At 34.1% G+C, this 14331-nt stretch overlaps 1 protein-coding gene across 9 annotated transcripts in view; it reads left to right on the top strand.

Moving 5' to 3' along the window:
* The window catches only part of ATP9B (ATPase phospholipid transporting 9B (putative)), a 509413-nt gene that overhangs the window by 362440 nt on the left and 132642 nt on the right, over positions 1 to 14331 (top strand). For all 9 annotated transcript variants that reach the window (XM_069095002.1, XM_069095000.1, XM_069095001.1 and 6 more), the window contains one exon: positions 4688 to 4830. In XM_069095002.1, coding sequence (XP_068951103.1) covers positions 4688 to 4830 — 143 coding nt within the window. The remainder of the gene's footprint in view (positions 1 to 4687; positions 4831 to 14331) is intronic.

A 14331-nucleotide genomic window follows, 5' to 3' on the forward strand; every position in this document is an offset into this window, starting at 1 on the left:
TTACGTTTGAGTTCTAAATAGCTAAGATATATTGAGATAATGCTTTCAAATTTCTGCTTAACTGTCACTCTACAATCTTCCCGACTTATTGCACTTATTCTGTGACCAATTAAGGTACAGTCTCTTGAGACAAATAAATCCAATTCTCATTATTTTACTTTTTCTTATATACTAAATTGTACTAACTTTTCTGTGGTTCCTTTACTGACCTAGACACCTTTCCAATTTTATATCATGTTTAAGTGTGCATTTTCCATATTATTGTCTTCTCTTTTATTGATAGAATAAATAAGATTGCACTCAATTTAAACATACTTGAATTGTTGCCCATGACATTCCCATCACCCAGCTCTTCCTTTTCACTAACTGCCCGCCATGCCTGGGATGCTCTCCCTCTCTAGACATTTTCAGGCTTCCTTCAACACTCAGCACAAATCCTACCTTTTAAAGAAGGACTTTCCTGGTTTTTCCTTACCCTTGCTTTCTTTACTACCGTGTTTCCCCGATAATAAGACCTATCCCGAAAATAAGCCCTCCCCTTACTGTGTAAGATTCCTCAAAAATAAGCCCTATTGAGATTGCTACTGTAGTGAAGGTGATCCCCTGCGCTACATGCTACATTACGGTACCCTCTGTATGCACCGTCCCCCCCCCCCGAAATGCACGCCGCGCTCCGAGCTGCATCCAATCAGAGCTGCAGCAGTGAGCGCATCATCCTGTTCTTCCCAGTGATTTGCTTATTGAATAAAGGTACATTTTTTTGTTCACATTTACCTGTTTATTAAAATTGCTGTCAATGTTCATTAAAATAAGCCCTCCCCTGAAAATAAGCCCTCTGGTGTTTTTCTGTCCAAAAAAATTAATGAGAGTGTCTTATTATCGGGGAAACACGGTACTACTGCTAGTTCCTTCCATCAGAAATTACCACCATTGACTCTGTATGTAGCGTACATTTACATAGCTGTTTATCTGTTTACTCATTAGAATTTAAGCTTCTTGAGGGCAGGGGCCATGGTTTTGTTTGTATCTTCAGCACTCAGTCCCCAATTTTTTTAACGTTTGTCCTTTGTTCTCAAAGAGGACTATGACATCAGGAAGATGATGGCATGCAAGTGAATTGGATTTAAATGAGGGAAAGCTGTGCAAGGTCATCAGCCTCACTTTCTCCCCCAGAGCCATCTGGGTCCCTTTTTTGCATAGAGTTAAGCACAGAGATCTGCAGTTAATATTTATACAAAGTCCTCCTCCTAAAAGACATGATACATATAATACATGCTATGCATTTAGATTTATCAGAGAATTGTAGAGCTGAAAGTTTCCACATAAGTCACTTGGCTAATTTCCCTGAGTGAGACAATATTATGCTTAAGCCATTTGAGAAGAAAGATCTAAGAATATGTGTATATATTCTTTATTTTAAATTTCCAAATGAAGAGATTCTACAACCTTTAGCAATAATAAATTCTAATTTTTAACAACCTTTATTGTCAAAAAAGTTTTCTTTAGCTCAAATCCAATCTACTGCAACATGTCTATTCTATTATTTTCCATATAAGAAAGAAAACAATTGGTCATCATGTTGCCTATACTTATGAATTGTCAATAAGTTACCATCCCAAGAGCTCTACTTCTTTCCCTGTTAGGCTGCCACTATTAAACTGAAGATTCTCTGACCTTCTATCAGGGATACTTGCATTCCTTTTAGGTTATGAAAGTCCAAATTAGCCTTATCATTCTGTTATCTGACTAATTGTACATTTTCTGCAAAGAACAAGGTAAAGGTTATATTTTTTCTATGACTTACCCTAGAAAGTTGTATGTGGTGTCCACTTGTCAGAAGATATCCTGTTGTGATTGTTGTTCATTTGTGTCATCTGGAGTTTTCTTGTCAAAGAAAATGGAGTGGTTTGCCATTTCCTTCTCCAGTTCATTTTATAGATAAGGAAACTGAGATAACCAGAGTTAAATGATTTGCCCAAGGTCACATAGCTAGTAAGTGTCTCAGGCCAGATTTTTAACTCCTGAAGATGAGTCTTCTCAGCTTCAGGCCTAAAACTGTATTCACTGTGCCTAGTACTCTGTTCACCTAGCTACCCAAAGATATCCTGAGCAAGTAATAAGTCAGTACCTGTTGAAAACCTAAGTTAGAATATAAAGCCACAGCAGCCATTTTCATACCCCTCTACCCTAAAATAATAATCACCTTGTATTGTTTACCTTTATTTAGTAAGGTAGACAAATTCTAATAATACCTCTCCTCAGTCTATCCATTGTGTTCAGTTTAGGTTACATAAGACTGATTTTTATTTGTTGTTCAGATGAACATTTTAAATAGAACTTGTGGCATCTTTTTGCTTTTCTGTACTGTAAAGATGAGTAAGCTTAGAATAAGTAACCTCATAATCAGTTTTTTACCACTTCATATTTGGTTATAATAAGATGAAAAGGAAATAAAGTGATTTACTGGCATCCAGTCAATCTGTAGTCTTCCCTGACTGTGATTTATTGTATTGTACTATTGTGAAATGATATTGATGGAAAACATGAATTAGTAAGATATAATCAGTAAAATGTAATAATCTAGTGCAATGTGAGTTTCTTGAGGACAGGAATTGTTTTGGTTTTGTATCTTTTATCCCTAATGCAAGCAAATGCCTGGCATATCAAAGGTACTTAAAGTGTTTTTTAAATGAATAAAATGATTAATTAGAATTTTATTGTTCTAGTTATAGGTCTACTGCACCTTAGTTGATGGGCAGAAAAATAAATAACATTTTTAACAGTATACAAGCACGTAAGGAATTATTCCATTTAAGAACTGAAGGAATCTTGGAGAACTCTACTCCAATCTCCATATTTTGTAAACGAAAAAAACAAGGCCATAAGTCCAAGTAACTTGCCCAAACTCAGACAGATAGAGCCTGGAATTAGAGCCCAAGCTCTCTCATTCTGAATCTAGGGCTTTTTGTAGTAAGCTGTACTGTCACCAACTAGATTTTTGAGCTAAAGATAATGAAATATGTGTTAATTGAGTTATAAAGACAGTTTAATGAAGTTAAAAAGATGAACTTTGGTAGCTCTTTTCTTACCCTTAATCCTTTTATTTCTGCAGATTTTATCTCAACTCTTTGAATACAGCCTGAGTTTTTCAGTGCCATTTATTAGTAGCCATTAAAGCTTAACATCTGGAAATTCCAACTTTGAGGGAATACTTAACCCTCCCATACTCTCCATAAAGTTGAAAATGTGATTGCTTAGAGTCCATTGGATTTAACATAATTTCCTTAATGAGCTACAAGATATCTTTACCAATCTCAAAGTAAATGAAATAAAATCAGATACTTTATGATGCTTTTATGTTTCCTACAAGAATAGAATGCTTGAGAATGAGTATCGTTGTTGTTTTTGCTGTTGCTTTTTAAAAATATTGTTATTCAAGATTTAACCATAAATTTAAGACTACTTCAGAGTGAATTGCCATCACAAATATCATATGAAATATTAAAAGTTTAATTTTGTTAAATCTTCTTTGAAAGCAGCCAGAAATGATTTTTAATTTCCAGAGAATAGTTGCAAAGCTACAAACTCTTTCACATAATTTTAGTGCCTGCTGGTTGCAGAATATGCAGCTATGTAGATTTTTTTTCTTTGTGATTTCTGAATAAAGAATCCAGTAACATACCATTTTTGGCAGTGATTCCAAGAGGTGAATGTTGACTGCCTCTTTAGTAATGAGGAATCTTTTCGCAGCATGTTTTAGAATAATTGGAATATATTTTATCCTTACTTTAGATCTTGTGTTCTGATATTCTGCCTCATTTTTTACAACATTTTATTAGGAGTTCCTATTATATTGTATAAAAGTCTTTCTTGACTTTTTTTTTATAATATCCCACAGTTAGAGATATACTTTTAGATTATGATTAGGGTGACTATGCAACATCATCAGATTAAGTCTGGAACATTATAGCTAGCATTAACCTTGGATGGAAAAGAGGCTAAACAACAATGTATTGTAGGAGAAAAAAATACTGGACTAGGAATCAGGGCATCTGAATTATAATCTTGTTTCCACCATCATCAATTTTCTGTATTATTTTGGTTAAGTCAGTTTCTTTCTCTGCCTCTGTAAACTAAGAAGTTAGATTATCAGGTGGGGAAACTGCAGCCTAAAGGCCATACATGGCCTTCTAGGTCTTTGGTGTGGCCTTTTAACTGAGCCCAAGTTTTATGGAACAAATCCTTTTATTAAGGGAGTTTGGTCAGTGAAATTTGGATTCAGTCAAAGAACCTCACTAGAGGGCCATATGTAGTCTCAAGGCCACAGGTTCCCCACTCCTGCTAGATAATCCAGAGGATTTCTTCTGTCCCCAAACTTCCATGATTTATAAGGCAATAGTACTAGATTTAATTTAATCCTCAAAATGTTTTAGACCTCATTGATCCAATTTAGGGAAACCTAAAGACTATCTGTCTGGTGAAATGAGTAAGTCCTAAAGAAATACTTTGCTACTCTATGAAAGTCTTCATATAATTCAACTTAATGTCCAAAAATTGCATCATATATTTTTTCAATATAAAGCTAAAGACAAGTGTTATGTAAACATATTTCTACATTAAAATTTAGAACAGAAAAATCCTATCTTTATGGTGCAATGATTAATTATATTGTGGATTTATTTGGCAGTTTGCGTGTGAACTTGGATATGGGCAAAGCAGCCTATGGATGGATGATTATGAGGGATGAACATATACCTGGAACAGTTGTTCGAACCAGCACAATACCAGAAGAACTTGGACGTTTAGTTTATTTGCTAACAGACAAAACAGGTACTATTTCTAATCATCTTTTATTGATTTCAGTAAACATTCAATTAGTCATCATCATACTGTGATTATATGCAAGCAGTACATTGAAGTGATATATTTAATATTTTCAAACTTTATTCATGTATTATATGTGAGTTGTTTGGGTTGTTTGTTTTTTTAGCATTTTATGTCCCCTTAATCTAAATCACTCTGTACAATTCACTTTTTTTTTTTTTTGCTTTTTTTGGAGGGGGGAAGGTAGGGCAATTGGGGTTGTGACTTGCCCAAGGTCACAGGGCTAGTTTTTTGTGTTAAGTGTCTGAGGCCGGATTTGAACTCAGGTCCTCCTGACTCCAGGGCTGGTGCTCTATTCACTGTGCCACCTAGCTGCCCCTACAATTCACTTCTACAAAGAATTTCACAAATTTTTCAAATTAAGTCAGCATGTTATTTGTACCTTAATACAAAATTGAGTACAGGGGAGAATAGCAAAAGGTGTATTAGAAAACATGACTCATATTTCAGAGTTAATAGAAAGCAAAGACTACTTAAAAACTAATGCTGTATGTCATGAATAATTTCTTCCCTAAGAAAGTCAGAAGGTGCTGAACAACTTGACAAAAATTTAAGGAGAAAATATCTTAACAGACATGAAACTACTTTTTACTCAATGGAAGTTATTCAAAATCAGCTCTCTGTGTACCATCAAACCATCAACTAATTAAATTATTTAAACAACTAAATTAAAACAAATCAAATTATAAGAAAGGATAAACAATGGAAAGTTTCTATTGGACATATTCAGAACAACAATAACAAAAGTTTGAAAATGGTAAAGATACTAACTTTATCATCAAAACCTACAAAAGCTCCATAGTATAAAGCGGTCAGCATAACAGGGAGGACAAAAGATCATAAAAAATAACTTATACAGCAACACCTGTATCTCCTTGCCACACAGAAAGCACAACATCCAAGATTTATCGATCACTACAAAAGAATATGGTAAATATTAAGAGCAGTGTTTCCTTTAAATAGCTTGAACAGGGAAGCAGAAAGGAGTCTACAGAAATCTTGGCATGAAATCACTTTGAATTATCTCATCCAAAATGCATTAATAGATGAAACTAACAAAAGTACAATAAATTTATTATTTTTTGTATAAAAGTATTTTTATCTTGTTTTTATAAACAACAACAGAGAAACCATCATTACACCCTCACAATTTAGTCTGCAAGATGTTACACTAGAAATTTGAAATGACACTTTAAAAAATTAAAATTACAAAAACTACTGGACCAGATCAAGTGTACACGAATAAAATCTATGCTTGAAAGCACTGAAGGTTACTTTGCAAAAACATATCAGGGAAGAGATGCAACCCCCCACTATGGGGAAAAAGATACCATCCCCAAAGTAGAAGATTAAGAAAATACCAATAACCCACTGAATGCTCATTTTCTCATCCTTTTACATATATATCCAGGATATCTGTAATGAATAAAATTAGATAGTAACAGGCAAGGCTTCATTAAACAATTTTCCATTGCATACCAAATCTTTACAATTATACAAATGGCTGAAAGGTACAAAAAATACGAAATTCTACTGTGTCTTTTTTGTTGTTGTTGTTATTGTTGGGGTTGGGTTTTCTTTTTTGGTGAATTTTTAAAAAGCATTTGGTAAAGCAAAATGCAGTTCTGAAGGTTCTTTTTCCAAAAAAGGACTCTTTCATGCATATGTTAAAATCATATAAAATTATTTTTAATGCCACCAAAGGAAAAAAAACTTTGAAGCATTGTTTATAAATGTCAAAGGAGACCATAAACGAAATGTGTTTTTGACAGTTTTTTGCCTTCTTCATGGAGAATGTCTTGTGCAAGGTCCATATGAAAAGTGAGATTCTCTATAAATGGTAGTCATACAGACATACCTTTTGATACATGACCTTGTTCTGACTGTTTCAAACCCTAGAGGATAATAGGGCTTTCTCAGTGAAATCCATAGTTGGTCAAATGCAATATCTACAATAATCCATAAAGGAAAAATTAAATGCACCAAAAAAATGTCTTCAAACCATGACATACAGTGAAATGAATAGTCCATTGAATTAGAAAATAAGCATGTATATAATAATAATGATGGTAGTGATGGCTAGCATTTATATAACACTTTAAGGTTTGCAAAGTACTTTACATAAATTATCTCATTTGATTCTTACAACATTCCTTTGATGTGGGTGCTATTATCACCATTTTACAGAGGGGGAAACTGAGACAGAAACAGGTTAAAAGACTTGCTAAAGGTCACACAGAAAGTAAGCATCCGAGTCAGGATTTGAACTCAGGGCTTCCTGATTCCAACTCCTAACATTCTTTCCACTTTGCTACCTAACTGCATTTCTGGAGAAAATGTAGTGAATGGACAAAGCGTTGGGCCCTAAACTTTACAGAAGGAAGCAAATTGGCTGGATTGCTTTGGGCAAATTGTCCAGTCTTTCAGAGATACTCCTCAGTGGAAAAACTCAGTGTCCTTACTATACCCATATCATGTTCCATTCCTTTTTCCAATCCTTAACAGTGACTCTTAAGACAAGAATTGAGTTCACAGTGATGCTTTTGAAAAAAATATTTCCATTAAAAATGCTTACTTTAACAAGCACAAAATTATTGTAAAGGACAGGACATAGATCAAGGAAGACATCACAGAAAGAATAGGAATACCACTTGAGCTGAATAGTGAAGAAAGGGGAGAAATTCATGAGGGTTCTGGTTGTAAGGCAAGGAAATCAGTCCGTTCCATGCAAGAATACAGTATGTGCAAATATATGTCAGTAGTGAATTGAAATAAAATGGAGACATAAGTAGTCTAGTTTCCATGGAATAATAATAGCTGACATTTATAAACTCTCTATATACTTTACTTGCCTAATTTCACAGAAACACTGAAGAGGTTTTCAAAGATAAAGACATAGAGCTTAGATTGGTTAAGGTACTTGCTTGTGGTAATTCCACTATTAAATGTGGCAGCTGAGATTTGAATCCACACATTTGAACCTGATTCCAAATCCAGTACACTATTCACTACTCTCTACTTCCTTTTTCAAATGTGTTAAGGGGAATAGTATGAAATAAAACTAAAATTACTTGTTTGAGCTAGGTTATAGAAGGCCTTAAAAGTCAAAATAAGTCATTTTTTATTTTCTTCCCTTAAGGAAGAAAATTAACTGAAATTTTTAAAATTAAAATGGTCAGAAGGCTCAAAAGTAGACATGAAAAATGATGAAAATCTTAAGTAAGGTGATAACTGTGGGAATGAAAATGGAGGGATAGGAGATGGGATAGGAATCCTTGGAAGATGGTAGAGTAAAAGATATCTTAATACCATTTTCCTGCCCCACCAGGCCCCACAGAGCAAGTGCCCCAAAATAAAGCAAAATGGCAGGAAGAAAAAAACTGAAAGAAATATGGAAGATGGTATTTTTTAAAAATAGATTTCAAATCTCTCTTAATATCACAGTAATTTTTACCTCCCCCAACACACACCCAACCTTATCCCCATTGTAACTTCCTTGTGAGGAAGCAGAGTAATTAAGCAAACTTTTAGGTAAAGACTGGAACTGAGAGTGTGTACAATATTCCATCATGTTGCACTTTTTTCTGTTGTGTGGGGGAAATATATGTTTCATTAACTGTGCTCTTAGGACCTTGAATGTTTCTTCAGTTATTTAGTTCAACTTCCTTTTAATGATCTTTTCATTTACATTGTTATAGTCTTTCTGTGCATATCTTTTCATTCTACTTATACCATTCTTCATCATCCTAATGAATCTCATGTTTCTCTGAATTTTTACTTATCATTTCTTATTATATAATATTTTATTATATTTATATAGTTGTGGATTTTTTTTTTTTGCTTTCCCCAATTGATGAATGTTTTCAGTTCTTTGCTACCAAAAATTGCAGTGAAATTTTTTGGAATGCACTAAACCTAAGTTTCTCTTTTTAAATTCCTTGGTCTATAAGTCCAGAAATGGTATGAAAGTCAAAGGATATGGACAGTTTAATTGCTTTTCTTGCAGAATTAGCTCTTGTTACCCAGAAGAGTTAGAGTAATTTTCAGCTCCATGTACAGTAGTGCATCAGTGTGTCTATCTTCCAGAGTCCCTCCAATAGTTATTGTTCCCATATTTTGCCAGTTTGCATAATGTGAAATAAATTTCAAAGTTGTTGTAATTTGCATAATTATCTTTTTTCAGGGATGCTGCTAAAACCCTCTTCACTGAACTTGATGGCACAATGTATAGAGTTCTGTATCTGTGAAAATAAAATTATATACTTGTGAAACACACTGCATATGCTATATGAATTCTAGTTATCATTGTTAGGAGGAAAAAGTATATCTCTGAAAGTTTATATTAGCATTTAACAGAAATGATTAATGAATTGAGTATACAGTTTTTAAAAGTAGAGAAAGATTTTTGAAAACACCAAATAAGCACAAAAGAGAAAATACTGAAAATCGGGAAAGGGGGAGGTTGATAAGTAGCCAGGTAGGCTGTGGAATCAGTAAACAAAACTAAAGACTGGTTCTTTGAAAAAGAATAATATTGTCAATTAAACCTTTTAGCTAACCTAAATCATATAAACAAAAATAATAATGTGAAAGATAATTATAATAATGAGGTGACAAACCAAAACTTATGGAATACAACTAAAGCAAATGTCAGAGGAAAATGTGTATCTCTGTAAACTTTTCACAAAATCTAAGGAAACAAATTACAAGTACATTAACAAAATCTAGAAAATTAAATGAGAAATAGAAAAACTTAAAAATCAAAAGGTTTTATAACTGACCAAAGAGCTAGATGTTTTTTAAAAATGACTAATAAAATGTATCAGTTAATAGAAAAAAAACAAATTACTAAGATTTAAAAATTCGGAACATGAATTTACAACATATATACGGTATACAAAATATCTTAGTGCAATTAAAGCATGTAACTGCTCTAAGACTTTTGAGCCACTCTTTTTAAGAGAATTATCAGGAACTATTACATTCAAGTAACTTCTAAAAGATCTGAGAGTTTAAAATGGATCTGTAATCTTCAGTTTAGGAGTTCCCTTCAGTTATGCAAGTAACAGCCCTCCCATGCCTGACCATCCAGTACAATTCTTAGCCATGTCTCAAAAGTTTGCTACAGGAGGTCCACCCATGATGCTGAAGACCTCCCTTGACTTCTCTTGAAATCACAAGGGTACCAGTGAAGTATTTTTACTGACTACCTGTGACATGACAAATCCATTATTTTCTTTGCTGTATACTTGTCTTACTATTTTTTGGAATTTATCAGCAGATATATGTTATATTCTCTTCAAACCTTTTCCATTGCCACATGTGTAAGACTCATAATTTGTTTTTCAGAGGCAATGGTATGCCAAGTTTCATTTTCTTTCAGCAAATCTTTACTATTTTAGGAAGCTTAGAGTCAGTAAAAGTGTTTTGCAGTTTTTTGAGAGCAATCCAGACCACTCTACTGCTTCTTTTAAACTCTGAGAACAGTTCACTGAGTACCTAAAAGAAGAAGGAAAAAAATATTCAAATTTAAGAAACAGAACTCCCCTAGATTTATAAGTGAATTCTATAAAGTACATTGTTAAACTCGGCTATATAAAACAAATATGGTCCTGATAACCAAACCAGAGATAGATAAAGCAGAAAAAGACAGATATAAGCCAAAATCAGTAAAGGTTTTAAATTTCACATTCATAAGGATCATATATAAAGTTTATATATGCCATATATCCAGAAAATAATCTACTATGAACAAAATGAATTCTTACAAAAACCATAACACAGTTCAATATAAAGAAGATAATTGGGCAGAGCCAAAGATGGTGGTGTGGAATCAGGAAAACTCCCTGAGCTCTCCCCATAACCACCTCAAATACCTATAAAATATGAATAAAACAAACTTTAAAGCTACAGAACCCACAAAGTGACAAAGAGAAACAAATCTTCTGCTGAAGGCAGCCTGGCAGGCAGGCCGGAAGGGTCCATTGCAGCACCCTAGGAGCAGAGCCCAGCCCCACATGAGCATGCGGTTTTACGCTCAGGGAAGCCCCAACCCTGGAGCAGCTGGAAGGACTTCAGGAGAGTGGATCACCAGTAGCAGTGGCAGTTTCCAGAATTATTGACCCATAAATGCCAAAAGCAAAGTAAAAGGTCAGTGTGAACTTTGGGAACAGGGAGACTGCAAGTGTGGTCCAGCCTCTGCCCCCAGAGAGAGAAGTGGCTGAAGCACAGCGGCCATGCAACCACTGCCAAGTGACTGCTTCAGAGCTCCTCACCTACAGATCGTTGTGGGGCCAAGTGACCATTCTGAGGGGTAATCACTCTTGCTTTAACCTGCTGGATGCAGATCACTGTCTTGGGTGGAGATCCTGGGGTGTATGACCAGATGCCAGAGCTAGTGGAGGCTTCAGAGAGGTCAGCCAACTAATAGCTCCAGCAGCTCTGAAAACCCCAGCAATTTGGGACAAAGCTCTCCTCTCGGGAAGCAGAGTTCTACTGTGGCAGAAAGCTCAAAACTAAAGTAATTGAGTGGCAGCATGAACAAGCAAAGGAAGCAAAGCAAGCACAGCAATCCAACTTTGGATTCTTTTTTTGGGGGACAAAAAGGATCAAAGCATGGAATGGCAGGAAGATAATGAAGTCAGAACTCCTGCACCAAAAGCTTCCAAGAAAAATCTGAACTGGTTACAGGCCATAGAAGAGCTTAAGAAGGATTTTGAAAACCAAATAAGAGAAGTGAAGGAAAAATTGGGAAGAGAAATGAGAATGATGCAAGAAAATCATGAAAAGAGAGTCAATAACATGACTGAAGAAAATAACACCTTAAAAAATAGACTAACTGAAATGGCAAAAGAGGCTCAAAAAACCAATGAGGAGAAGAATGCCTTAAAAAGCTGAATTTGCCAGATGGAAAAATAATCTCAAAAGCTCACTGAAGAGAATCATTCCTTCAGAATTAGATTGGAGCAAATGGAAGCTAGTGACTTTATGAGAAAACAATATACTATTAAACATCCAAACAAATGAAAAAATAGAAGGCAATTTGAAATATCTCATTGGAAAAACCACTGACCTGGAAAATAGATCCAGGAGAGATAATTTAAAAATTATTGGACTACCTGAAAGCCATGATCTAAAAAAAACCTAGAAATCATCCTTCAAGAAATTCTCAAGGAAAATTGCCCTGATGTTTTAGAATGAGAGGGCCAAATTGATGTTGAAGGAATTCACTGATCACTTCTTGAAAGAGATCCCAAAAAGAAAACTCCTAGGAATATTATAACCAGGTTCTGGAGTTCCCAGATCAAGGAGAAAATATTACAAGTAGCCAAGAAGAAACAATTTGAATATTGTGGAAACACAATCAGGATAACACAGGATCTGGCAGCTTCTACACTGAGGGATCGAAGGGCTTGGAATATGATATTCCAGAGGGCAAAGGAGCCGGGATTAAAACCAAGAGTCATCTACCCAGCAAAACTGAGTATCATGTTTCAGGGGAAAATATGGTCATTCAATGGAATAGAGGACTTTCAAGCATTCTTGATGAGAAAAACAGAGGTGAATAGAAAACTTGACATTCAGATACAAGAAGCAAGAGCAGCATGAGAAGGTAAATGGGGAGAAGAAATCATAAGGAACTATTTACATTCCTACATGGAAAAACGATAACTGTAATTTATGAAACTTTTCTTAGTATGAGGATAGGTAAAGGGGATATAAATTTAACAAATATTTTTATCTTTTCCATGCCAATATTATTAGGGAGCTTTGGGGGTTTGCATTTCAAGTAACAAATTATTTTTATTATATATATATATTTTTTCTATTTTTCAGTTTAATAAAATCATGCAATTCAAAAAAAAGAAGATAATTGGCATAATAAAAATCATATAAACGAGTAAAACATAAACCACATGATTGTTTTAATATATAAAAAAACCTTTTGTAAAATGTGCTATTTGTTATTTACCTTTTTTAAAAAAGCCCTAAAAAGGGACAGCTAGGTGGTGCAGTGAATAGAGCACTGGCCCTGAATTCAAGAGGACCTGAGTTCAAATCTAACCTCAGACACTTAACACTTCCTAACTGTTTGACCTTGGGCAAGTCACTTGACCCCAATTGCCCTGATTTCCCTCCTCCCAAAATAAAAAAAAAAAGCATACGAAGCATAAACATGAAAGAATCCTTTGGTATTATAAACAGTATATATTCAAAATTCAGAGCTAGTTTGCAATGTAGGAACACAATATCTAGCATCACAGATTGGCGTTAAGCAACAATAATTTCTCTCCCAGTTACTATCTGACATTGTTCTAGAAATGCTAGCTATGGAAGAGACAAGAACAAAAGTAATAGTATGTAAATGTTGACTAAAATGAAGTAAAATTGTTTCTATTTTCAGATGATTTGATGGTACACTTAGAAATCTCCCTAGAATAAGTGAAAACATTAATTGAGATGATAAATGGCTTCAACAAAGTACCTGGGTATAATAAGTCCACAAAAAAAATAATCAGCATTTCTATACAATAACAGCAAAAACCAGGAATATAAGAATTCCTTTCAAAATATCTATGAAATGCTTAAAGTGTGTAGAAGAAAACTAGACTTGTAGAGAAATTCCTATAAATAATACAGATACATGGAGAGATAGTCACTAATATATGTTTACTTCATGTCAGTATAAAAACATTATATTAAGTAGTTTGCACGTTTAGTGCTATGCCAATCAAATCATTTGTCATATTTTTATAGAACTAGAGAAGGCAATAACAAAATTCTTTTAGAGGAAAAAAAAGATATAGACTCAAGAGAAACAATGAGGTGATGTACAAATCAAGGAGTAATAGCATTACTAAATGTCAAACTATATTATAAAAGTGATAAAAAAAACTTTGATATTTCTTTAAAGAAAATTTAAGATACAGAAGTAATTGCAGTAGCCTACATGTTTAGTAAATCCAAGGACACAAATTATGATGATTAGGACCAGAATGTAAATTAGAAAGACTTCTGCATAAAGGTTTTCATTGTCACCTTTGGAATTTGGAATGGATTGATTGCAGAAAGAAAAGGGATGAGAACAGTGCGTTGAAACACTCAGATTAGAGGACAGAGGATGATGAACAAAGGAACAGACAGGAATGAAGGAAACCAGGAGGAAGCAATATTGTGGAAATAAGTAGAAAGAGATTATCAACAAGGAGAGTGGTCATTAGTGTCATTTTCTAAAAAGTTCAGAATAAATGAAAATTTAGGAAAAGTCCCTGTATCCCAGAATTAAAAGATCATAAAGGGAGGGAAAATACTATAGCTTTAGGTAATAGGGTCAAGGAACAGCATCTTGTTTTTCATTTTAAAATAAGGAATATAGTGAATATCTTTCTTTACAAAACTAAACATTTTCATAGATCTTTGTGTGTGAATAAAGAGTTCTTTTTTTCT

The sequence above is a fragment of the Petaurus breviceps genome, unplaced genomic scaffold (genome assembly GCF_028583685.1).
Source record: "Petaurus breviceps papuanus isolate PSGF00001 unplaced genomic scaffold, PetGlider_PUasm1.0 224, whole genome shotgun sequence".
NCBI lineage: Eukaryota > Metazoa > Chordata > Mammalia > Diprotodontia > Petauridae > Petaurus > Petaurus breviceps.